Below are 27,978 nucleotides of genomic sequence, written 5' to 3' on the forward strand. Positions count from 1 at the left end.
TGTTTCAAATTATTTATGGAATATAGTAGCTTGAAAGTTTTAATCTGATTTTATTTCAGATTATATAATTATATGAAAGAGTAGCACACAAGTCTCTCTGCACTTATAAATACCCCTGTAGATTGTAGGGTTTTGGACCATCTAAACATAACATCCTCTCTCTCAATACCACAGCCCTACCTCTCTCCGGTGATATTTTTCTTACTCGATTTCTAACTCGAAGGTTCCATTCTTCTGCAACGATAAGTGAATGTTGTTTATACAATATTAAAAAAATAAAGGTTGTTGCAAGCAAAGGTAGTTATAGACCGCTATATTAGAGTCGACAAATCCAAACACGGGAAAAAAATATAGTCTTGACATGATATTGATGGTTGATATCAATAAATTAACTATTAGTGGTGTATGTTTGTTGGTTATCCTTTTATAATATTTGTTTTGTTTATCGTACATGTTTGTTGTTGTTAATTTTATATGATTTACTTTGTATACATGAAAAAATCATACATGCATTATCTGTTTGCTCCGTTCAAGCAGCTTTTAATTAAAGGTTGTTACAAGCAAGAGTAGTTATAGACCGCTATCTCACAAATTTAAGTTAGATGTTTTTGTGCACAATCAATCCAAATTTTTTTGAGGAAGGTGATAATGTAAGAACATGATTACTTTTAAAAAAAACAAATAAAAATTAAGATTCGTCATGCTTAAATTGTTAATTACGTGTATAAATTTATTTTCATTTTTTCACCATGAAGTATAGTCCAATTTTGCAATTTTATATATTAATATTGGTATTACATCAAGATTTTTATAATAGAAATTTATTTTATCCGACAAATATTGATATTGAAACATTAATATATACTTTTTATAGACAGCCACAAAATTATTTTATTCTACAAATATTAGCATTTTTTTAATATAATTTTTATATGCCGCCGCAACGCGCGGTTTCTCAACTAGTTTATATATAATTTACCATCTTTGAGTACTTTTAAATATATAATTATCAATTAATCATTAACATTTTTCAACATTAACAATCATTAAAATCATTTTTTACTTATGAGTTATATGTTAGAACATATATAATGTTTAGTGATTTATAAAATAATTATTTTATCTTTTGATTCCAATGATTATATTGTGGAACATAACCTGCAAATTGTCAGATGTTCACAAATATTGTAGACTAAAAAAATTAAAATTGAAATGAGTAGATTATTTTTAAATAATTTTGAAATCCAATACTCTTATTTTGTGGACTCCGTAGAACGAGTACCCATATTATTATGAAATAAATTTGAAGTAGGATCAAATTTTAATATATAGAAAGTCTTATATTAAATAACAATAATTTAAATATCATTTAAAAATAATAATTTAAATAGGTATGATAAAAATATGATAAATAATTAAAAAAAGATATTATTGTTTCAATAAATAACAAATTTTAAAATTTTATTTAAGCTCTTGCTTGGCACGGGTTATCAACTAGTATATATAATTATATATATATATATTAATACATATAACATATAAAAAATAATTATCATAACGTGATAAGGAATAAAAGTTATATTAGTTCTTCAATCTTCACTAAAGGTCATGTTCCTGGCTTACATTTACGGGGGCCGGGCAGTTCCTGGCTTGCACTTTGGTTCCGCCCCTGCAAAATTTTATATTTATATCGAATATCAAGACTAAGAATCTAAAGGCCATGTTTGGAAGTTAGAGGTTTGAGGTGATTTAGAGGTTTGATCACTAGAATCCGCTGATATAAGTGTTTAGTAGTTGGCGGATTGTAACAGAGGTTTGAACCCAAAAAGCTAATTTTGAAAAAACTACTTTGAGGAGTTTTTTGGGTTAGAAGTTTTGGTTTGTGTCAGAAAAAGCTAATCAATCAGCTAATAACCAAACAATTTTACGGAAAACAGCTAATTCAGTCCGCTAGTCAAAACATCTTATTAAATCCGCTAACCGCTAACAACTAATTCCCAAACAGGGCCAAAATTACTACAAACGCTTGCACACCTTGTAGCTGAAGGGAAATGATCTTTTGTCACTCCACGCATCCAATGCTTAACAATTCATCGTACAAATAATTAACCTAAATATTTATTAGGCCATAGCCCATATGGCTGTTTGGTCGACTCCAAAGGCTGTCGACTCTTAGTCATTACCTTAGCACTTTAGTATATATAAACCTGGTTTAGTATCCTCTGAACTCATCTATATCTCTTGCTTTCATTTCCTGCAAAGAGCAGATTGTTCTTGCAAAATATCATGGCCTCAGTTGTACCTCAAAACTGGCCCTTAATCACTAAAGACGGACATGCTTTCAGCGCGCTTGAAGCCATGGAAATGGATGATAGTGCTCTTATAATGTCACTACTCCAAGATTCACAGGTTGAAGATATCGACGATGAAAGACTGTGTAGCGCTATTCAATCATTAGAAGCCGAGATTGGTACCAATGATATGATGAATGATCATGATCACGGAATTTCCTCTGCTGTACCAAGCCTAGAGGACTTTCAGCCATCTGATGTGTTGCGAATGAAGGATCAACATTTTTCGATATCATTGGATGATCATATGGATTTTAGTTGGATTAATGATGTGGAGATGGTCATTTCTTCTCCAGGAGAAGATGAGATGAATTTATGGTCCATGGACATGAATTGCGATTATTATGAATTCGGTAATAGAGTCGAATTCGGAGAAGCTGCAGATTATTTTTATCAAAGTAGTTGTCAGCAAATGTTTGATTTGGAAGAGCCTGCAGAACAGCACACTTCTTTGTGGCAAGAAACTTATGAACCAGTTTTCTACAGCTAGTATTCATCAAAGATCAATCTGTATTAGATCCACAAAAATAAATTAACTAAAATTTCGCAAAAAATGATTTCTTTGGATTTTATTTTGTCAAGTTAAAAGTTTACTCTGTTCCCGCAGTTAAAATAAGAAGAATGCTCTATAAAATATTTACCGAACATAAATAGGCTTAATATCAGATAGTACATTTCAAAAACTCTCACTATATAAATGCCATTTTGATCTGAAAGAAAAATCCTAGGGCAAGAAGACCTCATTATCTAATTCATAATCCATGACAAAATTCATCAATTCAAACATGATGATACCATTAATTGTTTCTGATGTTGCCAAAATTCAAAAACCCATGTATCAAGTTTTACTTCTTTACTCAAATCTTGCATCAAAATCATCTTCTACTTCACTTTCTTCATCTGGGTCAATTCAAGAATTCGATAATTTCAACATTCTCAAACACAAAGACTGGTTAAGCCCAACTGAGCTTGTCAAGATATTCCAAAACCTAAAAGATCCAAACTTGTCTCTAAATCTTTTGAATCAAGTCTCGAAACGCAAAGATTACAAGCCCAATCAACTTTTCTACACTACTGTGATCAATAATCTTGCTGCAGCTAAAAATTTTGATGGGGTTGAAGAAGTTATGAAGAGGATTAAAGTTGAAAAAAGGTGCAGACTTGATGATGATTTTTTCTATAATGTTATTAAAATTTATGGGCATTTTGCTGGTAGAATAAATAGAGCTGTTGAGACTCTTTTTGCTATGCCTCAATATAGTTGTTGGCCTACTGTGAAAACTTTTAATTTTGTATTGAACTTGCTTGTTACGTCGAAGCAGTTTGATATTGTACATGAGGTTTATATGGGTGCTTCAAATTTGGGTGTTGAGGTTGATGCTTGTTGTTTAAATATAATTATTAAGGGGTTGTGTGAGTGTGGTGATGTTGAGGCTGCGCTTAAGGTGCTTGAGGAATTTCCCAAGCAGAATTGTGTTCCAAATGTGAGGACTTTTTCGACATTAATGCATGGATTGTGCAGGCATGGGAAGGTTGAGGAGGCGTTAAGGTTGTTTGAGAGGATGGAAAATGAGGGTGTTGAAGCTGACGCTATCACGTTTAATATTTTGATTGTTGGACTTCGGAAACATGGGAGAGCAGAAGAGGGGATTAAGCTTTTTGATAGGATGATGCTTAAAGGTTGTGCACCTAATCCAGGAACCTATCAGGAGGTCTTGTATGGTTTGCTTGATATGGAAAAATTTGTAGAGGCAAAGGAGTTCATGAGTAGTCGAATGTTTCAAAAGGGTGTTAAGCCGAGTTTTGAGTCGTATAAATTGTTATTACAAGGTATTTGTGATCAAAACCTTGTGGAGGATGCACACTGGGTTCTCAAGAAACTGGTGCACCAAGGATTTTTGCCAAAAATGAAGATGTGGAAGCAGCTTATCCAATGTGTAGTGTCAGGAAGTAAGAATATCGAATGTATCTCATATGAAAATATAACTGAGAAATAGTCAACAGAAAGGTGAACTTTTGCTAACAGAAAGTAAATCAAATGTTATGGTTTATAAGATTTTTAATGTACTGTGACAAACAATTTTTATTTTACTTTCAGGTTCTTGCATTTCCCAAGTTCTCTCTATATAAATATTTTTGAAAAACATTGGGTGATCATGTATGCAATCATGCAAGTTTTTAACTGAACTTGCCCATACTTTAATTTCTTAGTACTTTCTAGGTTTTACTACATAGCCAATTACAAAGTCTGCCCCCTTTCATAATTTTGATGCAGCTACTAAGCTATAAAAGGGACTTGTTAAGATAAGTAAATCTCATTTCCTCTCCACAGAGTTTTAAACATTACTAATATCCATGAAATTAGGTGATTGCATGGAGGGCCAATAAATTTGGATTTTAGGTTAGCAGGATTCCCAATATTTTAATTCTTTTTCAAAAAAGATAATAAGTTGTTACTCATAATCTACCTGTATAACCAATATTGCAGGAATACATTGTACCCTAGTCCCTGGATGATGCAAGCTGTGCCAACATGTTCACGGCTGTAAACAACAAACTAAATTGCTACCTAGTTGCATCAAATTGCATTCTGCTTCTTAAAACCATAAACAAATAAACCTCACTTCTGCTTTTGATGATAAAGCTGTTCACAAGAATGATTGTCGTCATTTGACCTCCAAATATCAGGCTAGGGGGTTCTGATAGAATGATCAGATTCTGCACGGCTGTTCCTCCCCATTGTCTTTATTGCAGTTCTACATCAGAATTAATTCTACATCTGTTCTTTGAGTGTACTTTCATTTCTCTGAACTTGTCATGTTGAGATCACAATTGGAATTGGATGTTAGATGATCAGTTCTTTCTAAACCTGCATTGCCAAAACACACGACAAGTCAAAGCTCCCTGGCAGCTAGTTGTTGATATTCTGAAGATGGTTCTGGTCTTCTGGACTTCTGGTTAAGTTCTTTAAATCTTAATGTTGTACTAGTTTTGTTTTGTTCGTCTCCTTTGTGGTTTAGTTCTTTAAATTTTAATGTTCTAGTTGGGATTGTGCACTCTTATTGCTTTCCTAGGGTATGCCCTAGCATTGATGTATTTTTATGTTAGGTTGATAGAATTATCACTTGGCAAACTCCAGTGTAAATGTATTATTCGGCAGTGACTATGTTGCTGTCAGGATCTTGAAGCTCAAATTTCATGATCGAGCCAACATCTTTCCCTTCTGTGTCTGATGCCTGTTTCTCGTCTCATCTGAACCTTCAACACTAATGTAGTGTAACACTGTTGTGGCTGCAGGGTTATCCAAACTTTTCTGAGCCGAATGTACTCTTTACTTGATAAAATCACTCCCAAGTGCCAAAGCCAGATGCAAAGCTGGGAACATAGAGCTTGCCTGAATTGGTTACCAATGTGACGCTTTAAACTCGTCAAACACAGCCATGTCAATGCCAGGAGTCTCTAAGCCTAATTCACCTTATGATCTGTCCAACTCTTTTCGTGAGAGTGCACACTTCAAGCTGCAAGTAAAATTTCCCCAGTATGCTTCCACAGTATGCCTGCTTTCTGGTTTATTTCACTCCATGTTTCTCTTCGATTCCACATTTCCACTCACACTGAAATAAATTGGCTCGGACATGAGTTGAAGAATGACTTGGTACTGGCTTTGTTTTTGTTCATCACCAGACACGGATCCAAGGGGGGATATGGGGTGCCCCCCCAAACCTTCCCCAAGCCCTTATATATAATCAATTTATATGTATTGACACGGATCCAAGGGGGGATATGGGGTGCCCCCCCAAACCTTCCCCAAGCCCTTATATATAATCAATTTATATGTATTTTGTCCTTCAAATTTTTTTAGTAAAATCCCGCCCCCCGGAATTTTTCTGGTTCCGTCCCTGTTCATCACAATTATGTAATTCTTGAGATCTTGTGTTTGCATGCGAAATTATATAGCTCGTAATTTGGAGAAAGGAGCAAGGAGTAGAAGAATGAAGCAAACAAAGTTAGGAAATACCAAAATGTACTCCACTTAGTTCCCACATCGAGAGAAAGGAAGGAAAAATAGAGAGCAGGGCCTATAAATAACAGGGGAGCCCAAGTTAACAAACCAACCCGTCCTGTCAGGGTGAGGGGCGACGCGTCAATGATCGTATAGAGACGGCGGGTCGTGCCAACACCTATATTAACGAACACACTTTTAGCGCGAGCGAGCCCCTGCCCTCTTTTGGCATGCTTGCCCGTCACTTTTTGGAAGCCCACTTTACTCTAGTGGGCTCACAAACCTCAAAGCAAAAATAGAAGTTAAATCGAAATTTAATTAGTTAAACGAACGATTAGTTTTTTTTGTGTGTATGTTTTTATAGGGAATTTTCTAAAATTGTTTTTTCAAACAAGATGAAGTATTTGTTGAAGCTTTTCAGAAAATATTTGCAACAAACTAATCCTCGTCCCTTTTTACTTATTTTGATGTTTTGCACGTCATAAGGTGATTGAAAAACTTATTTCTCCTTATTATTTTTAAGATATTTTTTTTCTGAATAAAAATATAAGCTGTAGATCTCAAAAAGAAAAAAGAAAAATATGAGCTATAACTTTAATTTTGAAAAAAAACATTTTAAAAATAATAAGTGGAAGTATGTTTTTCAATCAATTTAAATCACGTGTAAAAAGTCAAAATGACAAATAGAAATGGACGAAGGAAGTATTAATTTTGAATTTATGATTTTCAGGAACTAATCGGTAAAGTAGGGATATAATATGAGAAAATGATTATGTTTTAGCACAAAAATAATTTGTAAAGTTAAAATAAGACTTCGACAAGTATTTAATATAACACAAATTATCTACATATAATTATATTTTACTCGTCAAATCTTTAAATATATCAATTTATTTGTCAATAATGCATTATATATTAATTTCCTTCCTTGCATACTTCGACAGCTTCCTTGAACTTACGCTAAGATGCAATTAGTTGGCCTTTGGTCCTTTACCTCAAATATTTGTAGACTTTAACAAATAAATATTAAATAAAAAACAAGAAAACATTATTTAAGAATAAATTAAACATCAGTATTCTGTGTTTATACAAACACTCTTTGTTTATGTCAAGGTTGCTCCTATGTAATTTGGGCGGGTTCAGTTAACCAGGATCCAATCTCCAAGTTACCAGTCAAACTCAGCATCACAGAAACAATCAGAGCAACAAGTGAAGAACACAAGAGCACCCAATTTGTGACACCATGGAAAGCATAGCTGCAATTTCACCATCAAAACACTTTCATCTTACACAATCAAACACCCCCACTAACCCCTTTCTTAAATCAATCAAAACCCAAGTCCCAACCCAATTCATCACGAAATCAACAACCCCATTTCGAAGATTCATCATAAAAAGCTCCCTAAAAGCCCAAACCAACCCAAGCCCAAAACCCCCACTCGTAGTTGTGGGATCAGCCAATGCTGATATTTATGTAGAGATTGATAGACTTCCATTAGAGGGGGAGACTATTTCAGCCCACACTGGTCAAACATTGGCTGGTGGGAAAGGTGCTAATCAGGCTGTTTGTAGTGCTAAGCTTGATTATCCTACTTTTTTTGTGGGCCAGGTTGGGGAAGATGCTCATGGGAAATTGATCATTGGGGCACTTGAGGATGGTGGGGTTGGTGTTGATTATTTGAGTGTTGTGTGTGATGCACCTACTGGGCATGCTGTTGTTATGCTCCAGCCTGATGGGCAGAACTCGATTATTATTGTTGGGGGTGCCAATATGAGTTGTTGGCCCGAGAGGTTGGGTGACGGTGGTTTGGAGGTTGTGAGGAATGCTGGCATTGTTTTGCTTCAGAGGGAGATTCCTGATTCTGTTAATATTCAAGTTGCCAAGGTGGGACTTTTAATTGTGTTTTAATGCTGTCGTATGTTTGTTTTAAGGCTTTGAGCTAAGTGCAGGATTTGGGGATTTGGAAATAGGTTTCTGGCATTTTCTTATGCTCTTTATGTATAATGTGATCATTTATAGTGGTGATGGTTATTAATTTGTAGGTCTTATGCAAAAGTAGATTCATATCTCATCTAAGATGATGCATATATGCTTGTGTCCTTTACTCGTTGTCTTGTCTTGATGTTGGATTTTTATAGCTTTTTGTTTAAATGATACTGTAAATGTTTTTTTGTTGAATATGGAGATAAAGAAGATAAAGGGGTACTTGTTGAGCTGGTTTTATAACTCTTGTTCGGATTTGAACTCTGCACTTTATGTTTAATATTGAGAACATCGAGATGCAAACTTTATCATGGATGTGGAATAGATGCCACAACTTGAAAGTGTGATTAATTACTGTACAGATGAACCTATCCACTACAAGTAACTTTTATCTATATTCTCTATAAATAAAGATGAAGATAGTTTTGTCATTTTTGATTGTTTACATACATTACATCATTGTTTGATTTAGTTGCAACTCTGATCAGAACATCAAGACGGAACATTATATTTGTTTAAATACATTAAATTGTAGTTTACCTGCTTTTTCTTGATTTTCTCTTCAGGTTGTTAAGGTGATATTATTGGTACTTTTTGTATGATACTAACGGTTTCTTCCATCCATTATATAATCAGGAAGCCAATAGGTCAGGTGTTCCAGTCATTTTGGATGCTGGAGGTGCAGATGGACCAGTACCATCAGAACTTCTGAATTTTGTTGATATATTAAGCCCAAATGAAACCGAGCTTGCTCGTTTAACGGGGCTGCCAACTGAAAATTTTGAACAGATCAGCCAAGCTGTGGTTAAATGTCACGAACTAGTAAGTTTGACTTTCAATACTATTTAATAGCATTTATCCATTGTCAGTTCTAATGTCCATCCAGACCTGGTCTTAGTGCATGTACAAGTTGCAAAACAAACCATCCCATCCCTTTCTCTTCTTTTTTCCTTGGGAGCAATTATTAAAATCCAAGTAATGCTGACATTATCTTCAAGGATTGGAATTTAAGGAGATGGATTGTGCTCTGTATGTCTTTTCTATATAGACTGATCCCCTGTTGTTTTACTTCTCCGATTTTAGAAACAACTTGAATTGGGGAAACAAGGACATTATAAGATCTAGATAGAAGCTTTTTTTCCCCCTAAATAATTAATAGAAGCTTTTATCAAATAGAACTTTCTGTATATTTCATTGGTGCATATTTTATATGGTTCATATGAAGCAGATCAGAGCGTGGGGGCGTACAACATATTTTCTTATGTTATAGGTGCAAATGTAGTTTAGTTTGGTTAGAAGCTTGAAATGATGAAGGTGCAGTTATATTTTATACATAAACCCAAACTTTATAAAGCAACAAAAGGAACCAAGTTCTATACAAACTTCAAAAGTTCTCTCGGTATAGGCCCTGTTTGGAAGCTGGAGGTTTGACCATGTGAATAAGCTTTTTGGATTAGAGGATTGACATGTGTCTACTTAAAATACAAAAAGCTAATTAAACATCTATTTACCAAACAGTTTCACAAGAAACAGCTAATTCAATCGGCTAGTTAAAACAACTACTTCAATCAGTTAGTCAAAAGAGCTAACTCAATCCGCTAAGAGCTAACCGGCTAACCACTAATTGCCAAACAGGGCAATAGTAGTCGAGGGCCAGATTGCTTCTAGATATACCAAAGATCGGACTAGTTAGACTCCTTGTCACAAACATAAAAACTTATATTAGACCTGTTGGATGCTGGTTGACAATCCATCTGTTTTTTAATGGTCCATTGTTTTCACCATGTAACAAGGTTCCTTTTTTCAGGGAGTTAATAAAGTTCTTGTGAAACTTGGAGCCAAAGGGTCGGCTCTATTCATTAAAGGTGAAGAGCCAATTAAACAACCAATAATATCAGCTTCAAAAGTCCTAGATACAACCGGGGCTGGTGATACTTTTACTGCTGCTTTTGCTATAGCTCTTGTAGAAGGAAAATCCCAAAAGGATTGCATGAAATTTGCTGGTGTGCCATTTCTCGTTAAGTTTTTCTATACTGTAATAGTTGTACTTTCAGTCACAACATTTTTGATACACTTCCTTTCTATTTTGCAGCTGCAGCGGCCTCTTTGTGTGTTCAAGTGAAGGGAGCTATTCCTAGCATGCCTGACAGGAAATCAGTCTTGGACCTTCTTCAGTCTGTTTGAGACTTTCCTTGAACTAAATTATGCGAATTTTAGCATATAAATAAGAGGTGACTATTTTTTCTTGCAGAATTTTCAACCCCACAAGTTTCTTTAATTTCTAGATTTCATTTCAGTCATCATGCTTATGTAAATGGGATGTGAAGGCCTTTTATATTCTTTTCTCTGTCATTCTTTTAAATCGTAATTTATCAATTAATCAACTAGTCACACTTTTGGTTTTGCCTTGCGGTTGTGGCAGGAGAAAAATTAGAGCCATTTGGTCTGCCCTGCTTTTGTTTTTTCGAGAAGCATCGCTAAATCATGAATTGCACTTCTGCACTGCTCATATCTAAAAGAGTGACCAAATAACACACTAAAACATTTATACCCATTAGTGCATTATATGCTTATGGGATAGCAGTCTCTCGTTAATACATTGATTTGTTTCAATATATCCATCCCTTTCCATCTTTTATACTTTGGCTACTCCTTTATCAATCTCTTTTTCCCTCTTGCAAAAGTTTGACAGCTTATTCTGTAGGAACTTCAAGTATTTATAGATAAGATATCCATTATTATTATTGCACTCTCTCGTCTGTCCCCATATCCAAACTTTTTGATGAGAATTCCTGGAAGTTGTAACTGGTCTTCAGAGTTTCTTTGCAATTTCTCGGATTGTTTGTAGACTGTAGTTGTGCCCACAATTTCTGATGATTTTACCCCTTAATGCAGAGGCTTGACATATTAGGTACGTCAGATAAGAATCTGCTAAACAAGGTAATCATTGCTGTATATATCATATAAACAGAATTCTTTTGCCATTAGGTTTCTTGTTTTCATTCGTCTTGTTCCACCATCCTCCTCTTTGTGTTGTTGCCAACATAGTTCTCTCAACTGTGATGAAGGAGAATTATGGTTGCACAAACTACCTTCTGGATCCGATACTACCAGTAGCTCTCACCCATTCAAGGGAACTGTAAGAAGCTAGCCAGAGCCAGATTTTATTGGCTTTTTGTATCTCACGAGTCAGCGTTCTCCAATCTCCAATAAACAAAGCTTAAGACTAGGAACTGCATGATACTCAGAGAACTGACCATTTATGTTTGTGTTTGTGTAACAATTTCATGATTTTCTTCATCTCCTAAATAGTATATAACAAGATTTTACCTCTTAAGTTTTCCGGTATTTGGATATATATCTCATTGTAGTTTTCGGCTATGTACATTTTTCAGGAATTACATCATCTTGATTTAGAAAACCCGAGGAAAGATTGCCAGTCCAGCTAGTTTAATATATTTGGCCCACGGAGATTCGTTCAGCTGTTAAATTTATGTGATGCATAAATGCCTCATAACCGATCTTCTCTTTTATTCTAGTATTTTATGCAGTTAAAATTATTTTTGGAAAACTTCGGTTTTGTAAATTGTAGTCTTCACTAAATGTTTATATTCACAAGATTAAACAAATGATTCCAACAAGGTGGTCAAAGATCTAGCGTCGAAAAGCCGAGCAAGTAATGTCTAAGAACGTAATAAAAATAGATAGGAAGAAAATGGATTGAATTTAAACAAGACAGAAAATTAAAAGAATAATTCAAAAGATTTTGCATCTATAAGTTTAAATTCTGTTTTACATAACCAAAGCCATATAGATCTTTTGTAGTAGGGTAATTACATAACTTACGAAACCTAGGTTCTTTTTAAAAAGTATGTTGATTACTACGACAACCTATTCCAAAAGTATGCAAGTATACACCCATTGTAACCAATCAACCAAAATCAATAACAAATACAACTCAAAAAATTAATACGGCTTTCAACTATTTTAACCATATTTACAACCAATCAACCAAAATCAACCTAAAATACATCTTTAAAATTTTAATATTTGAAATCATTTATCAACCAAATTTACAACCGATCAACCAAAATCAACTACAAATACATCTTTAAAATTTAATATTTCAAATCATATTTGAGTACATGCTATGTTGAATAATAAGTTGCGCTTGGTAAAGATGTTCGAAGTGAATCTGAAACCCTTGCGGACTCGAATACTAACTCTATTTCAATAAATTTAATCCAGTGTTTAATCTCCCAAACATTTCTCTCCTCTCTCCTCTCTCCCACTCTCCACACTGCTCTCTATCAGCTCACTAAGCTTCAAGGTCTCAATACTCAAGCGCCATATATCATATTATATTGAGTAATTTCTCCAAAATTTAATAAACTATACATCATACAAGGTTTAAAATATGTCTCAAAACCTCTGCACCCAATATAAAAAGAATCTAGGTGACACAGAGCATTAACTATAATATACAACGATCTGTAAGCCAGTAACAGTGTTTCTATTTTTGCTCGTAAAATTATCATACTCAGTACTAGTACATGTTCCGCTGCAGCATCGCTTAAATTTTAATAAGAAAACAGAGCGATCATCCACTCAAGCAGCTGTCTTTACTCGAAGTTTGACATAAAAAGGGCTACTAGAATGACAACTTTCTGTGAACAATCAGCAGCAATCAAATGATAGTTCATTGCATAAAGGTCATTTTCTGAAATGAAGTGGAATGAAACTAGCGGAACTGCAGACAAAGCTACAAAGCAATTAATTCCAGAACACTGATCAGGAGTATACATTTTCCACCACCTGACAGAGCCATAGGCCAGGAGTATAGATTAACTTCTCTTTCAAAATTTCAGACTCGCGAGGTTGTTTGAGTAGTTGGTATCAAACCATAAACCTCTAGAAGTCTAATACCCGTTTTCCTCCAACTAATTTTAGAACATGTATCTTGCTCAAGCTGTCTTGCAAGCAGTGTCTGTGGACTATGATATTCTTGAAGTGTCTTGTACCACCCCGAGATAAATTTGGCAGAGGTACAAGAGCTGAGCTTTAAAGGGAGAATCACACATTGAAAACAGTCATACCTTTCTCGGCCTTTTGGCTAAGATCAAGTGTAGTATCTGTTCTTATCAGTTTAATATCTGATATGTGGGCCATAGGTCCACATGATATTAAATTTATTTTTTAAGGGGGAAGTCCCACCACAATAGCTTGCTATTGGGGTCTTCGCGTGTCGCCCAAGTGTTGCACTACTGCTCGGGCCTGGCACACCCCACCAAATCAAGTATTCAAATATAATTTGCTAAATTAAATTACTTTGAACCTGCCCCAATTTCAATGGTGGAATCCTGATGTTACCAAATTTGCAGAAGGGAAGAATCAGTCGGGTACATCTGAGCCCCAACTGGAGTATGCAGAAGAGTGGCTGAAGAAATGCACACTCTTGACCCAGTTTGCAGAAGAGTAGAATCTGATGGTACATCCGAAAGGGCATAAGATACTGTGCCAGTATTGGGTCGAACATTGGATCTTTTAAAGAGAAATATGGCAAACATCATGTTTGTTCCCCGGGGAGGGTCCTAAAAGGGATGAATGAACCTCGAATATTGGATCTTTTAAAGAGAAAATTGGCAAACATGGTGTTTGTTCCTAGGGGAGTGTCCTAAAAGGTATGAATGAACCGAACTTGGCATTTACTCGGGATTTAGATCAGTCTTAGGAGTGCCTAGATTCTTGAGGGAGGATAAATTTTTGCACTCCACAAGCAGAGCTACAGACAGGGCATGTTGCAGGGAAAACAAAACCAAAGTGAAGAATGCTCGATAACAGGCCTGCTCAGAAAATAGGACCAAAAAGACCCATATTGAAAAGCATAATCATACTCGCTCCTCTCACAGCAATATCAAGGGACACAAAGCTTCAGTAGCATTTCACGCAGCCATGTAGTGAGCACAAAGCGAACTATTCTTTCGCCTTTTACTAAAGAATACCGTGTGCTCGCTACTTACAGTGGCATACGACCATTTTTGGAGGGAAGTTCCAGTGGAATCATCCCCTACAGTTCAGTTCAAATATTTTTGTCCTACATGCAGCCTATGTTCAAATAAATATTTATGTACGTTGATTCCCCAAAGCTATGATGTCGCATGCCCATTGTCCTATCTATTAATTTTCAAAATCTAAGTCCACATGTTTATTTTGTTTTGGGGACCTTCAAATTCGATGCATTTCCTTTCGACAACGAAGTACAGTTTTGTAATAACAAGACTAGGTGTTAGTATGACATATCAGTACATAGACAGGATTACTTGAACAAAAGATTTCCAAAATTATGTAATAGCAAGACTAGGTGATGAGATGACATATCAGCACATAAATATGATTACTTGATCAAAAAAATTACCACCAATTCACCCATTTGTGCACTACATATAACTTATAATTGGTGATTCCGAAAGTTGGACTCGAGACCGTGTAGAAGTGACTTTCGGAATTCTGGAAAGGTCCCCCAGGACAACTTTCCTTAGATATTGAACAAATGTCCCACATAGGCTAATGTCAGTTACCCTAAGCGATTCATATAACACAGTTCAAAGTCATGTGGTTGTCCCTTCGGGGACATCCGATAAAATTGGAACGATACAGAGAAGATTAGCATGGCCCCTGCGCAAGGATGACACGCACAAATCGAGAAATGGTCCAAATTTTTTTTTCCCCAAAAAAATATATTCAAAACCCCCCTTTTAGATAAAATCACACACACTAGGAGCAACTCATTTGATATGTAAACACAAGATGAAGTTTTTCAAATGCATATATGTATATAGATGATGTTACCTTCATGCTTCACTTAGACCAAGCAACCGCCCATTGGAAAGTAAATCCAATAAATGCTTCCTGGATCCAGCCGATCCTTATTCCTTTGTTCATTTCTTCATCTTCGTCGCAACTTCAGAAAGGCAGAAGACTGGAAATGACTAGTTCACCGATAATTGCTGGTTGTCCAGAGAGACCAAACCAAAATCTTGAGCTTGGAGGTTACATTGGGGCTTTGACATTTGATGAAAAAACTGAGTCATACAGGAAGAACACTTGTATAAGTAGTTGTGCTCGAGAACTATATAATAACAAGCATTACAAACACGATTGCCAAAACCATCAAGCTTTAGAAAAAGATTCATCTTAAAAAATTGCGAAGAAACTTTTTGAGCATATAAATCATATACAACTCATAAGAACCTATTCCCTGCGATTCAGTATTCTTAATCCCTTATAAACTATGCAATTCGTAAAGACAGTTGATGTAAAAAACAAAATCCCACGGAATATTCTTAGTTCTTAAATATTTACATGCTCTTTAGCATTTTTCAAAAGGCATTTGGAGCAATACATGGAAACAATTCATGGAAAAATAGCGCAACAACTATCAGACTTGTATTATCCATAACATAGGTCACGGTAGCTGATTATAAGCCAAAGCAATGGAGGGTTAGAGACACGAATTTTCATTTTCTAAACAGGCAAACAAAGGATCAAGCAAAAACCAAAACAAAGAGAACGAGGGAATCATTTCCTAACCGCAGAAGACAGGCAAGTGTTTCGAAACACTGTAACATGACCGAATACCTGAGTATCATATTTTTCATTTCCTAGGAACCCCACGCAATATGTAGATGCAGAGAATCCTTTGTTGCTGTTTCGGCCCCACTACACCAGCACTTCGACAAACTTATTACACACTCTTTCTATGTGTGATCCACAACATGTTTGCCTACTGAATAAATTATGGCCTGAACATAAAGCTCGCGTAAAGTTGTCTAATTATTAATGAATAAAAGTAATTTCTCCTTATTTATAGTATATAACTAAAGCCTAAACATTAAGTCTTGTTCAGTCCGTCAAGCATTATTTTAGTTAAAACACATTTAACTCTTTTCTTATTTAAAAACATCTCCGGGGCCTACTTAGTTCTAGAGCATATTGTAACGGGCCTATTAAATTGTAGCACATATAACTATTTAAATTTAAACACATTTTTAGGCCTACTTATTCAAAAAATACCTAGTTAACCGGCCTAATTACTTTACATACCTATGCTAATTAAAACACAAATACTTCCTCATATACAAAAACGTACTTTGAGCAAAAGTAAATATAAACTAAAACACAAATATTAAAATCACAAAAATAATAACGTAAAATATATTAGAACTAACTCATGCATGGCTATAAGCTAGCAGATTATTAACAAGTAAATTAACAATTTATTTACATTTATACTTTATACTTGCTATGCTATTAAAAGCCAGGTCAGTGCAATAACGTTTTTGTCTTTCCGTACATTTGGCTACGACATAGACATTATAATAGAAAATCCATATCATGCTATGACAATCGAATCAGGCTTCCTTGGTGGTGGGCCACACTGTAGGTCTCAGATTTAAAATTGTGAAATTTCCACCAGTATCTTATATATAAAGTAAAATATGTGTTCCACATTTTATTCAGATAACTAGTGATGGACTAAAAACAGTACAAGATATGTATTATTTAGTATTAACTTTTTAAAACTGATCTTTTAATAGTATTAAATATATCTTCTGTTACAATCATAGGCTTAAAGCTTATCGAATATCTTTTGTAGTCGGGTCAATCACCCGACGGCCAATCTTTTAATCCTGGACCTTAAGAAAATTGGCTTGAAGTAGGCTTTTATAATATTTTGCGGTAATAGATCAATCTCTACCTTGAGAATAGTTGACAACCAGAATAATTCTAAATAAAGTGGGATAATCAAATCAAACTATTAAATTAAATAAAGTTTTTAGGTAAAAATCTCAAATCTATTTATATGGAGGTGGGCCGGCACTAGGCTGAAGCAAGGATCTTCTTTTTTCCTATGAGATATGAAAGTTGTTGACCAAGTGAAAGGAGAGAATGAGAGCCATTTATGAAACAGCTTGAGCCATACCTATCCTTAACGACTGGAACTTGAAAATGCTAAATCAATTACAAACACATAATTTTCAACGAGACTTGAACCCTCATCCTTCTATTTTACGTATGGAAGATGAAATTGCATCTTTATATACCGTTTGGTGGCAAGGGATAACATGGAAGAGTGAAAATGGAAAAAATTAAAGATACAAGAAAAAAGAGGAAAGACTTGGAACAAATGTCAAAGCAGAGAAGCGCGGAATAGATGAAAGATTAAAACCAGTTATGATGCATGCAAAGAAACGAAAACATAGATAGATACACTCGTGTTCAAATTAATAAAACCGAACTTCAATATGAAGGCCTGGAGTAACGGGATGAAAAATTTAACAAAATACGAGTTTCCGACTCCAACTTAATCTTATTATTCCGCATAAAGTAAACGCATTCATGTGTCGTAGGAAGAGTCGTAGGACATGTAACACCACCTGCATATCAAAGTTGTCCTCATCGTGTGCACAGATCAACAAACATCATCACCGGGTTATAAATAGGGTCGCACAGCCTACCTAAAACCCTACTACCTAGATGGGGTCAATGGTAGATCATGAATGCTCATGCCTTAGGTTACTGGCCTACATTGCACTTAGGAGGAGTGCTCACCTGAGGTCTCCCCGAGGGGGGGGGGGGGGGAGCCTACATCACAATCTGTGACAGGGGCTTGCGTTCGCGCAGCTCCTGAAATTGTAGTTCAAAGTTGAGTCCTTAAACAACTAGGTAACAGTTGAATCACATACAAGATGTTCGCGTAGTTAATATTAACTATATCTACTCATATAACACGGGTAACAGCAGGAAAAGTCGTGTCCTTGAACAAGGTAACAGTTGAACTACAAGATGTTCGTCTGTCAATATTGACTCTAGAGTATACTCTCAACGAATTAGTTTTGCACAAAAGGAACTATTAACGAATTCGTTTTGCATTATTATTAATTTATTCGACTTTCCTCTATTTCAAAATTTCAGACTCGCGAGGTTGTTTGAGTAGTTGTTGGCATCAAACCATAAACCTCTAGAAGTCTAATACCCGTTTTCCTCCAACTAATTTTAGAACATGTATCTTGCCCAAGCTGTCTTGCAAGCAGTGTCTGTGGACTATGATATTCTTGAAGTGTCTTGTACCACCCCGAGATAAATTTGGCAGAGGTACAAGAGCTGAGCTTTAAAGGGAGAATCACACATTGAAAACAGTCATACCTTTCTCGGCCTTTTGGCTAAGATCAAGTGTAGTATCTGTTCTTATCAGTTTAATATCTGATATGTGGGCCATAGGTCCACACGATATTAAATTTATTTTTTAAGGGGGAAGTCCCACCACAATAGCTTGCTATTGGGGTCTTCGCGTGTCGCCCAAGTGTTGCACTACTGCTCGGGCCTGGCACACCCCACCAAATCAAGTATTCAAATATAATTTGCTAAATTAAATTACTTTGAACCTGCCCCAATTTCAATGGTGGAATCCTGATGTTACCAAATTTGCAGAAGGGAAGAATCAGTCGGGTACATCTGAGCCCCAACTGGAGTATGCAGAAGAGTTGCTGAAGAAATGCACACTCTTGACCCAGTTTGCAGAAGAGTAGAATCTGATGGTACATCCGAAAGGGCATAAGATACTGTGCCAGTATTGGGTCGAACATTGGATCTTTTAAAGAGAAATATGGCAAACATCATGTTTGTTCCCCGGGGAGGGTCCTAAAAGGGATGAATGAACCTCGAATATTGGATCTTTTAAAGAGAAAATTGGCAAACATGGTGTTTGTTCCTAGGGGAGTGTCCTAAAAGGTATGAATGAACCGAACTTGGCATTTACTCGGGATTTAGATCAGTCTTAGGAGTGCCTAGATTCTTGAGGGAGGATAAATTTTTGCACTCCACAAGCAGAGCTACAGACAGGGCATGTTGCAGGGAAAACAAAACCAAAGTGAAGAATGCTCGATAACAGGCCTGCTCAGAAAATAGGACCAAAAAGACCCATATTGAAAAGCATAATCATACTCGCTCCTCTCACAGCAATATCAAGGGACACAAAGCTTCAGTAGCATTTCACGCAGCCATGTAGTGAGCACAAAGCGAACTATTCTTTCGCCTTTTACTAAAGAATACCGTGTGCTCGCTACTTACAGTGGCATACGACCATTTTTGGAGGGAAGTTCCAGTGGAATCATCCCCTACAGTTCAGTTCAAATATTTTTGTCCTACATGCAGCCTATGTTCAAATAAATATTTATGTACGTTGATTCCCCAAAGCTATGATGTCGCATGCCCATTGTCCTATCTATTAATTTTCAAAATCTAAGTCCACAGGTTTATTTTGTTTTGGGGACCTTCAAATTCGATGCATTTCCTTTCGACAACGAAGTACAGTTTTGTAATAACAAGACTAGGTGTTAGTATGACATATCAGTACATAGACAGGATTACTTGAACAAAAGATTTCCAAAATTATGTAATAGCAAGACTAGGTGATGAGATGACATATCAGCACATAAATATGATTACTTGATCAAAAAAATTACCACCAATTCACCCATTTGTGCACTACATATAACTTATAATTGGTGATTCCGAAAGTTGGACTCGAGACCGTGTAGAAGTGACTTTCGGAATTCTGGAAAGGTCCCCCAGGACAACTTTCCTTAGATATTGAACAAATGTCCCACATAGGCTAATGTCAGTTACCCTAAGCGATTCATATAACACAGTTCAAAGTCATGTAGTTGTCCCTTCGGGGACATCCGATAAAATTGGAACGATACAGAGAAGATTAGCATGGCCCCTGCGCAAGGATGACACGCACAAATCGAGAAATGGTCCAAATTTTTTTTTCCCCAAAAAAATATATTCAAAACCCCCCTTTTAGATAAAATCACACACACTAGGAGCAACTCATTTGATATGTAAACACAAGATGAAGTTTTTCAAATGCATATATGTATATAGATGATGTTACCTTCATGCTTCACTTAGACCAAGCAACCGCCCATTGGAAAGTAAATCCAATAAATGCTTCCTGGATCCAGCCGATCCTTATTCCTTTGTTCATTTCTTCATCTTCGTCGCAACTTCAAAAAGGCAGAAGACTGGAAATGACTAGTTCACCGATAATTGCTGGTTGTCCAGAGAGACCAAACCAAAATCTTGAGCTTGGAGGTTACATTGGGGCTTTGACATTTGATGAAAAAACTGAGTCATACAGGAAGAACACTTGTATAAGTAGTTGTGCTCGAGAACTATATAATAACAAGCATTACAAACACGATTGCCAAAACCATCAAGCTTTAGAAAAAGATTCATCTTAAAAAATTGCGAAGAAACTTTTTGAGCATATAAATCATATACAACTCATAAGAACCTATTCCCTGCGATTCAGTATATTTACATGCTCTTTAGCATTTTTCAAAAGGCATTTGGAGCAATACATGGAAACAATTCATGGAAAAATAGCGCAACACCTATCAGACTTGTATTATCCATAACATAGGTCACTGTAGCTGATTATAAGCCAAAGTAATGGAGGGTTAGAGACACAAGTATTTTCATTTTCTAAACAGGCAAACAAAGGATCAAGCAAAAACCAAAACAAAGAGAACGAGGAATCATTTCCTAACCGCAGAAGACAGGCAAGTGTTTCAAAACACTGTAACATGACCGAATACCTGAGTATCATAATTTTCATTTCCTAGGAACCCCGCGCAATATGTAGATGCAGAGAACCCTTTGTTTCTGTTTCAGCACCACTACACCAGCACTTCGACAAACTTATTACACACTCTCTCTATGTGTGATCCAGGACATGTTTGCCTCCTGAATAAATTATGGCCTGAACTTAAAGCTCGCGTAAAGTTGTCTTAATTATTGATGAATAAAAGTAATTTCTCCTTATCTGTAGTATATAACTAAAGCCTAAACATTAAGTCTTGTTCATTCCGTCAAGAATTAATATAGTTTAAACACATTTAACTCGTTTCCTATTTAAACACATATCCGGGGCCTACTTAGTTCAAGTACATATTGTAATGGGCCTCATAAATTATAGCACATATAACTATTTAAATTATAACACATGAATGGGGCACTGGTCCTACTGCAAAATTCTCAAAATATTGAATGGGACCAATTAAATCAGATGTGGGAGTTGGGGAACGAAACACATGAGAGCTGCAAGCTGCAACATGCCGAGTGGGGGTGCTGGGGTGCTGATCCTTGTTAATTCAAAACCGAATCCCTCTCAACCCCTTACAAAACTCCTACAAGTTGAACCCGCCCTTTTTAACAAAATTTCCGAATAAGGGTTTTGAGATCAGAACCCATCCATCCCTCCCCACCCCACTATCCACAAACTCCAAATGCATGTTACAAAATCTAATCTACTTTTTGATGCTTCAATTAGGATATACTCCACATAAGATCTCGTGAATATTCTAATACCATAAGTATAAATACAGATGTATAAAAAAATATTAGGTCATAGAGTACTAAACAATTAACCCTTACTTGACATTAATATACTAGACACAAATTATTTACACATAACTACAAAATCGAATTAGACATTGTGCACATCTCTCTCCCCCTCTCTTCCTCCCTCCCTCTCTCTCTCTCCCGTCAACATGCAAATCTACACAAAAAAACTACAGATAAAAAGCTTTAACAAAAAATAAGAGATGAGTTTTGTAACCGGAGACGACAGTTCACTTCGCCGGATGAAGATCGGAAAATTACGTATCCATTTTTGATCTCCTAGAAAACCGAGCGAACGCCCTGTTTCTGTTTGACAACAGGTGTACGTAAGAGAAGAAGACTCTTGCTATTACCGACTCCGTTCTTTTCGCATCTTTGTCTGCCAATAATAATGAGACCAAAAGAATACTAAGTTTATTATTAATATAACTTTTTATTTTTAAAATAATTTCGGTTCTTCTGGTCTGGACCGGATCTAACCGAATTATTTCGGTTCGATCCGATTCAGTCTATTATAAAATTTCGATCCGAAAAAAACTCAAATTTCGATTTTCGGTCTATTCGGTTCGGTCTGGTTTTGGACCGAACCGACTGAATGCTCATCCCTAGTCAGCGGTACACAACTGCACATAGGTAATTTTGATACTATAGATCACGAGTACAAGTTTACAAGCACAAATAAAATTATTAAGCACATATAAATAATTTTAAATAAAATATTTGATAATTTAGAAAATAGAGTATTATTCTGTCAAAAAAAAATAGAGTATTATTATGATAAAAGATCGGAAAAAATAAAAATCATAAAAAAAACTCATTTTATCGGCTTTCGACTCTCTTTCCTACTAAGCTTTTTTGTTTCTTTGGCTAAAAAGCAGTGTTGTAAAAAGCGGGAATCGGACTTAGTCGGTGAAGGCACTGCCCAGCGATTAATCGGATATTCGGAGATTAATCGAAATGATTAATCGGATCATTAATAGTAATCGGATCATTAATCGTAATCAATTTAATATTATTTTTTAAATTATATATATTAATATATCTATATATAGTATAAATATACAGTCATATAAAATCAAAAGATTAATAATTTTTTATAACACAAAACATGCCTTTATATACATATATAAGTCCACTCATCTCATATGCAAACTTGAATTTGATTGAATCTGCGAAAAACGATATTGTAAATTTATGTAATTAGAATTTAGGAGCTAATATTTAAAGAGTGAAAAGTAATAAAAACAACTTTAATTTTTGTGTTTTGTCATTTTCGTGCCTTTTGTTTTATTTAAAATTTTAAATATTTTTACTTTTATTTTTAAAATTTTTAAATTCACCGATTTTTGACCGACTTTTTCCGATTAATCCCGATTTCAGAAAAAACGATTTTTTCACCTATTAACGCTTAATCGAGACGGTGGCCGACCGAACAGTGATTAATCGGCGATTAATCCCGATTAATCGCCGGCTTTTAGAACACTGCTAAAAAATAGTTGAAGAGCTGTTTGTGTTATATTATAATAAGAAAAGGGAAAAGGAACCCCTTCCCAAACAGGGCATAACGAGGCTGTTTGGCAAAAAAAAAAAAAAACTGGTGAGAAGTATATAAAATTTTAATTCTTTTGAAACAAATTCTTATTTTTTGAATAACGAACATGAAATATCATTTTAACATTTATATTTAAAAATATTATTATAAACCACATTTTTTAAATAAAAGCGTTTATTTTCTCCTTGCGTTTAATTGCCAAACAGGAGCAATATACAACAGTCGAGCATGTACAAAAGAACAAAGTCTCCTTGTCAAAACAGAAAGAAAAAAAAAAAACAGAGCCAAACTGAGAGCGTCCTAAATTTAAATAAACATAAAATCAAAAACACTCAGTGCATTAACCCAAACAGCGAGTCCTCACACGAAATCAGGTCGTTCTTCACAGGGGCGGAACCAAGGGGGGCTAGCCCCGGCGCCAGCCCGGGCTGAGAAAAAAATAATAAGTATAATTTATTTATTTTTAACTTTTTAGCCTGGGGACAAATTTAAAAATGATTATATATATAAAAATAATAGCCCACTTAACATGGTGGTTTACATCGAGAAGGTCATATTTAAAGACATAGGCTATGAAGTTATCCTACAACGCTATCAAAATATGCAAAATCATAAAATTTAGTTGTCATCCATTCCTTCCAAAAAAAAAGACAGTAAAGATGTCACCACTTAACCAATTAAGGTATACATATTTACTTTTAATTTTTTTCTGAAATTTTAATAATAGTTTAGCCCGGGGTCGAAATTAATCCTGGTTCCGCCACTGGTTCTTCATGGAGTTGACATGGTTGACGCCGGAAGAAGGATACGTCAAAAGTAGCTACGAGGGTCAGTGAATGGAATGTCAGTTCACAAAGCGGTGCTTACCGGAATGCATGCAGCGGCAGTCTCTTGCCACCAAAATCAACACAGGAAAACAAACTTTATATCACGGCCGGGATGATCACAAGAATTCCACTTATGCAAATCAGAACATCGGAGTATATATATGGGGCGATTGGGAAATGTCAACCTTATATATATGGTCTTTGCAGATCACACTACTTAGCTAGAGACATGGGAATGGCAATGGAAACCATTGCCATCCCTGAGTTGCTGAAGCACCAACCACAGCTAACACTACAGAAGTGCAACATGACCAACCCCTGCCCAGTCAACATATATTAGTAAAATTGTAAATTTTATTTTAAATAGATTGTCATTTTTAAACTTATTTAAAATGACTACAATATTTTCTGAATTTCATTCTAAAAACACGGTTGGCAACCTTAACTTCATTTCAAATTTTGTAAATGTTAATTTTGTAGTTGATTTTTTATATACTAGTGTTCCACTAGCACATGCCGGCCCTCTTATCTGTACGGTTCATCTTTAGGCATACAAATTTACATATTTGCTATACATATATCTGTTTTTCTTATTTTATTCACGTTATTTTTTGACACGCTTCTCATTTAAAGTATATTTTTATAATATATTTTTAAATTTTTTTCCTGAATAAAAGTTTGATATTTAAATTTTTATTCAAAAAAAGAAAATTTTTAAAAAATGTTATGAAACTATACTTTATAGGAGTCTCAAAATGCGTGCAATGCTATACTTTTATTCATTAATACTATAATATTAATTTAATGATGTTAAATGTAAATTATAAATAATTAATTTTAAAATATATATACACATACACTAGTTTCTTATAATTAAATATTAATATCAAAAATATTTTAGTAATCTTCAAATATGCCCAAGTCAACCACCGTCCTGGGGATATCAAATGGTATCATTTAGCGGTTGGTACTATTCTATGCAGCCAGCTTAAAAGCATTAAAATTCTTGTTAGAAGTTCAATAACTAAATTGGTCTCTGAATATGCAACTAAGAAAACAAAGTTGTATTTGAAGGGTCTTTGTGGTTGACGAGATGATGATACTGTCACATAGGGCCGGCAATTTCGGGTTTCGGGTCGGGGTCGGGTTCGGGTCGGGTTGATAGTCGCGGGTCAAAAAATTTACTCAACCCGAACCCGACCCGAAAATTTAATGGGTCAGAATACCCAACCCGAACCCGACCCGCACTACCCGCGGGTAACCCGAACCCGACCCGAAAATTAATATTTATTAATAAAAATATTTTTTAAATAATAAATAAATATTATTTTAATCCAAATAAATTAATTTTTATTAAACTAAATAATTTTTATATTAAATTTAACTAATAAATTTTACAAAAATAATAAAAATAATATAAATATATATAATATTTATATTATATATTAATTTTCGGGTAATTTCAGGTCAATTTCGGGTAACCCGAATTCAACCCGAAAATGACCCGATTTTTCTGGGTTGATTTTGGGTCGACCCGAATTCGACCCGAACCCGAAAACCCCCAACCCGAATTCGTATTTTGCGGGTCGAATTCGTTTCGGGTTGTCGGGTCGGGTCCAATATTGCCACCCCTACTGTCACATTGTTTCTTTTTTACGATATCTATCATTCTTAGATAGATAAGAAGAAAATGGAATTGGATAAGGCAGATATCTAAAATCGGGACACAAAATTGTGATGTCTTGTTGAAAGGAGCTAGCCAATTATTCAGATACAAATATGCAAACTGTCTTGGCTGGTGGGACAACTTGGCACTTGCCCACAATATCTCCTGTGTTAAGAAGACAAAATGACCCATCTAGTCATCTTACAAAATTCCCCATATGATCATCGGGAAAACATGAAAACATAGAGCTACAATTCCCAGAAAAACAAAATATCATGCATAATTTTAATCGTGTATGAAAATAAGAAATTATTTTGATTCTTATCATATTTATATAATATTTTTTTAAAATTGCATATTTGATAGGTGTTTAGTTTTTCTTATTTATAGAAACAAGACACTCACTTCTAGAAACAAACGTATAATTATGTAATTTGTTGAGAAATAAGTCTTAGTTCTTGAAAATAAAATAAGACAAACGTGATTATATTTTAAGAGAATAAAAAAATCATGAATAAAATATTTTAATTGTAATTAGTATTACAATATTTTATAAACTTATGAAAAATAGATATTACTTGATAATAACAATATATTCAACTTTTTTTCATATGTACCTAATATTTTTGGATCTTTGCTTCTTCAATAGGTCGACTGTTATTGTAATCTTAAATAATTAGTTAATCTTCTTATATTATTATCTAGAAATTAATATTTAATTTAGGACTAATTTTTATTTAATAATAGATATTAAATATTTTTGTATAAATATTGATATATATTATATATATATATATATATATATATATATATATATATATATATATATATATATATATATATATATATATATGAATGTGAACATCATTTTGTTGCTTCACAGAATAACAAGCATCCCAAGAGCGGCTTCAAATTCTAATTTAGTTTTCTAAAACATAATAAATATTAAATTTTTAAAAAATTAAAATCTATTTTGCTCCAACAATACTTAGAATCTTAGAAATTTATCAAGAAATTTGGTAATAAAGAGTGTTTAAATTTATAAAATTTATTAAAGTATTTTAACACTTTAATGATCAAAAATTCCGTCCTCAAAATAAACAATATAGAAAAACAAAAAATATAATTTAGTATCAAAAAAATTTCCGACAGTAAAAAGTGCACTTTACAATATTCAAAATAGTTAGAGGAATTCACATCATTATTTTTAATATTTAAAGTGAACCCATATTTCCAAGACTTTGTTTTAGATTATATTTTAAATTAAACTGGCTTCCAAAATACGTTTTAAATTTGAATACAAGTTCAATTAGTTTTTGACTATTCCATATTTTTAAATATTTTTTAAATCCGTTCCCTCTTTTTAACTAATTCTAAATTATACCATATTTTTCAATACAAATTTAACTATTTCCGAGGTTTTGTTTTGAAATATATTTCAAATTAAACTTAACTCCAAAAACTTCTTTGGGTTTTTTCATATATCATATATACCTATATTTTAACTTTTTTTTTACAAAAATTTTGTAATTTTTAAAACAAATTGCGAAAATACTATATTTCAAAAAGGAAATTGCAAAAATGCAGTGGTTGCATTTGCAACCATATCTACAACTCTTAGCAATCCTATGTGCAATCACAATTGCCACCTTGAAAAAGTATGTTAAAATTTATATTTAATTGCCTTGAAAAAGTATGTTAAAATTTATATTTAATTGCATAATGAGTTGCAAGTAGTTGCAATGGTGAAAAACAAGTACTCGTGTGGGCCAATACTGATACCACAAACGCAACCAAAAAATCTGAAATCAACTAAAACAACAAAAACATTATATGTATCCATCTACTCTGTCTGTAGATTTATGACTGCCATTTTCTTCTTCTTCGTCTTAGTTTTTCTGTTTTCCCGACTTCACCTAGTTGATCCTGCCCCGCCCCTTCATCATCATGTCATCTCTCAATTATGCATAATCCGCTCTGTTACGGATCATAGTTGCGCAATCTAATCAATTTCATGATGATTACAATCACAAAAGCGATGTCGACATAGTCAAATTCGGGTAGATCCGACTCGATTACAGGTTACGTATTATCCCTGTCACCTCTAAAAGAAAAGGACGGAGCG

General features: G+C 34.5%; 2 protein-coding genes, 1 long non-coding RNA gene and 7 other non-coding genes across 19 annotated transcripts; 9 read left to right on the top strand and 1 right to left on the bottom strand.

Moving 5' to 3' along the window:
- Positions 1–3,009: 3,009 nt before the first annotated feature.
- On the top strand, positions 3,010–6,150 carry LOC108227214 (pentatricopeptide repeat-containing protein At3g14580, mitochondrial). 2 transcript variants are annotated; one of them, XM_017402250.2, is made up of 2 exons: positions 3,010–4,301; positions 4,840–6,150. In XM_017402250.2, the coding sequence occupies exons 1-2, from the start codon at positions 3,113–3,115 to the stop codon at positions 4,866–4,868; spliced, it is 1,218 nt and encodes a 405-aa protein (XP_017257739.1). In that variant the 5' UTR covers positions 3,010–3,112; the 3' UTR covers positions 4,869–6,150. The 2 variants fall into 2 exon arrangements, with proteins under 2 accessions (XP_017257739.1, XP_017257737.1); XM_017402248.2 differs by having other exon boundaries at positions 3,011–4,359.
- A 1,286-nt stretch (positions 6,151–7,436) lies between these two features.
- LOC108227215 (ribokinase) lies at positions 7,437–11,979 on the top strand. Of its 8 annotated transcripts, none has more exons than XR_001807835.2 (6): positions 7,437–8,239; positions 8,975–9,160; positions 10,146–10,341; positions 10,431–10,569; positions 11,234–11,278; positions 11,734–11,979. XR_001807835.2 is itself a non-coding variant. In XM_017402252.2 (5 exons), the coding sequence occupies exons 1-4, from the start codon at positions 7,598–7,600 to the stop codon at positions 10,520–10,522; spliced, it is 1,116 nt and encodes a 371-aa protein (XP_017257741.1). In that variant the 5' UTR covers positions 7,437–7,597; the 3' UTR covers positions 10,523–10,569; positions 11,734–11,979. The 8 variants fall into 8 exon arrangements, 4 of the variants coding, with proteins under 4 accessions (XP_017257741.1, XP_063935823.1, XP_063935824.1 ...); XR_001807833.2 differs by lacking the exon at positions 11,734–11,979 and adding an exon at positions 11,387–11,719; XR_001807831.2 differs by lacking the exon at positions 11,734–11,979 and adding an exon at positions 11,407–11,719.
- Positions 11,980–12,345: 366 nt separating this feature from the next.
- On the bottom strand, positions 12,346–22,199 carry LOC108227216 (uncharacterized). Of its 2 annotated transcripts, none has more exons than XR_001807837.2 (3): positions 22,026–22,199; positions 20,298–20,530; positions 12,346–15,420 (listed from the first exon to the last, which is right to left on the bottom strand). It is a non-coding gene; the product is annotated as an uncharacterized LOC108227216 (long non-coding RNA). The 2 variants fall into 2 exon arrangements; XR_010284610.1 differs by having other exon boundaries at positions 15,929–20,530.
- Positions 13,431–13,626, top strand: LOC135147398 (U2 spliceosomal RNA). The gene has a single exon (XR_010284976.1). It is a non-coding gene; the product is annotated as a U2 spliceosomal RNA (small nuclear RNA).
- LOC135147410 (U5 spliceosomal RNA) lies at positions 14,287–14,402 on the top strand. Its single transcript, XR_010284987.1, has one exon. It is a non-coding gene; the product is annotated as a U5 spliceosomal RNA (small nuclear RNA).
- LOC135147415 (U6 spliceosomal RNA) lies at positions 14,957–15,059 on the top strand. The gene has a single exon (XR_010284992.1). It is a non-coding gene; the product is annotated as a U6 spliceosomal RNA (small nuclear RNA).
- On the top strand, positions 17,865–18,029 carry LOC135147396 (U1 spliceosomal RNA). The gene has a single exon (XR_010284974.1). It is a non-coding gene; the product is annotated as a U1 spliceosomal RNA (small nuclear RNA).
- Positions 18,541–18,736, top strand: LOC135147400 (U2 spliceosomal RNA). The gene has a single exon (XR_010284978.1). It is a non-coding gene; the product is annotated as a U2 spliceosomal RNA (small nuclear RNA).
- LOC135147412 (U5 spliceosomal RNA) lies at positions 19,397–19,512 on the top strand. Its single transcript, XR_010284989.1, has one exon. It is a non-coding gene; the product is annotated as a U5 spliceosomal RNA (small nuclear RNA).
- On the top strand, positions 20,067–20,169 carry LOC135147416 (U6 spliceosomal RNA). Its single transcript, XR_010284993.1, has one exon. It is a non-coding gene; the product is annotated as a U6 spliceosomal RNA (small nuclear RNA).
- Positions 22,200–27,978: the final 5,779 nt, after the last annotated feature.

This window comes from Daucus carota, chromosome 6 (assembly GCF_001625215.2).
Source record: "Daucus carota subsp. sativus chromosome 6, DH1 v3.0, whole genome shotgun sequence".
NCBI classification, from domain to species: Eukaryota; Viridiplantae; Streptophyta; class Magnoliopsida; order Apiales; family Apiaceae; genus Daucus; species Daucus carota.

Bases quoted from the DNA above. Each gene is read 5' to 3' on its own strand.
- LOC108227214 (XM_017402248.2), top strand. From the start codon at position 3,113: ATGACAAAATTCATCAATTCAAACATGATGATACCATTAATTGTTTCT.
- LOC108227215 (XM_017402252.2), top strand. From the start codon at position 7,598: ATGGAAAGCATAGCTGCAATTTCACCATCAAAACACTTTCATCTTACA. The intron at 9,161-10,145 runs GTAAGTTTGACT...TCCTTTTTTCAG, and splicing joins TGGTTAAATGTCACGAACTA to GGAGTTAATAAAGTTCTTGT. The intron at 10,342-10,430 runs GTGTGCCATTTC...TCTATTTTGCAG, and splicing joins GGATTGCATGAAATTTGCTG to CTGCAGCGGCCTCTTTGTGT.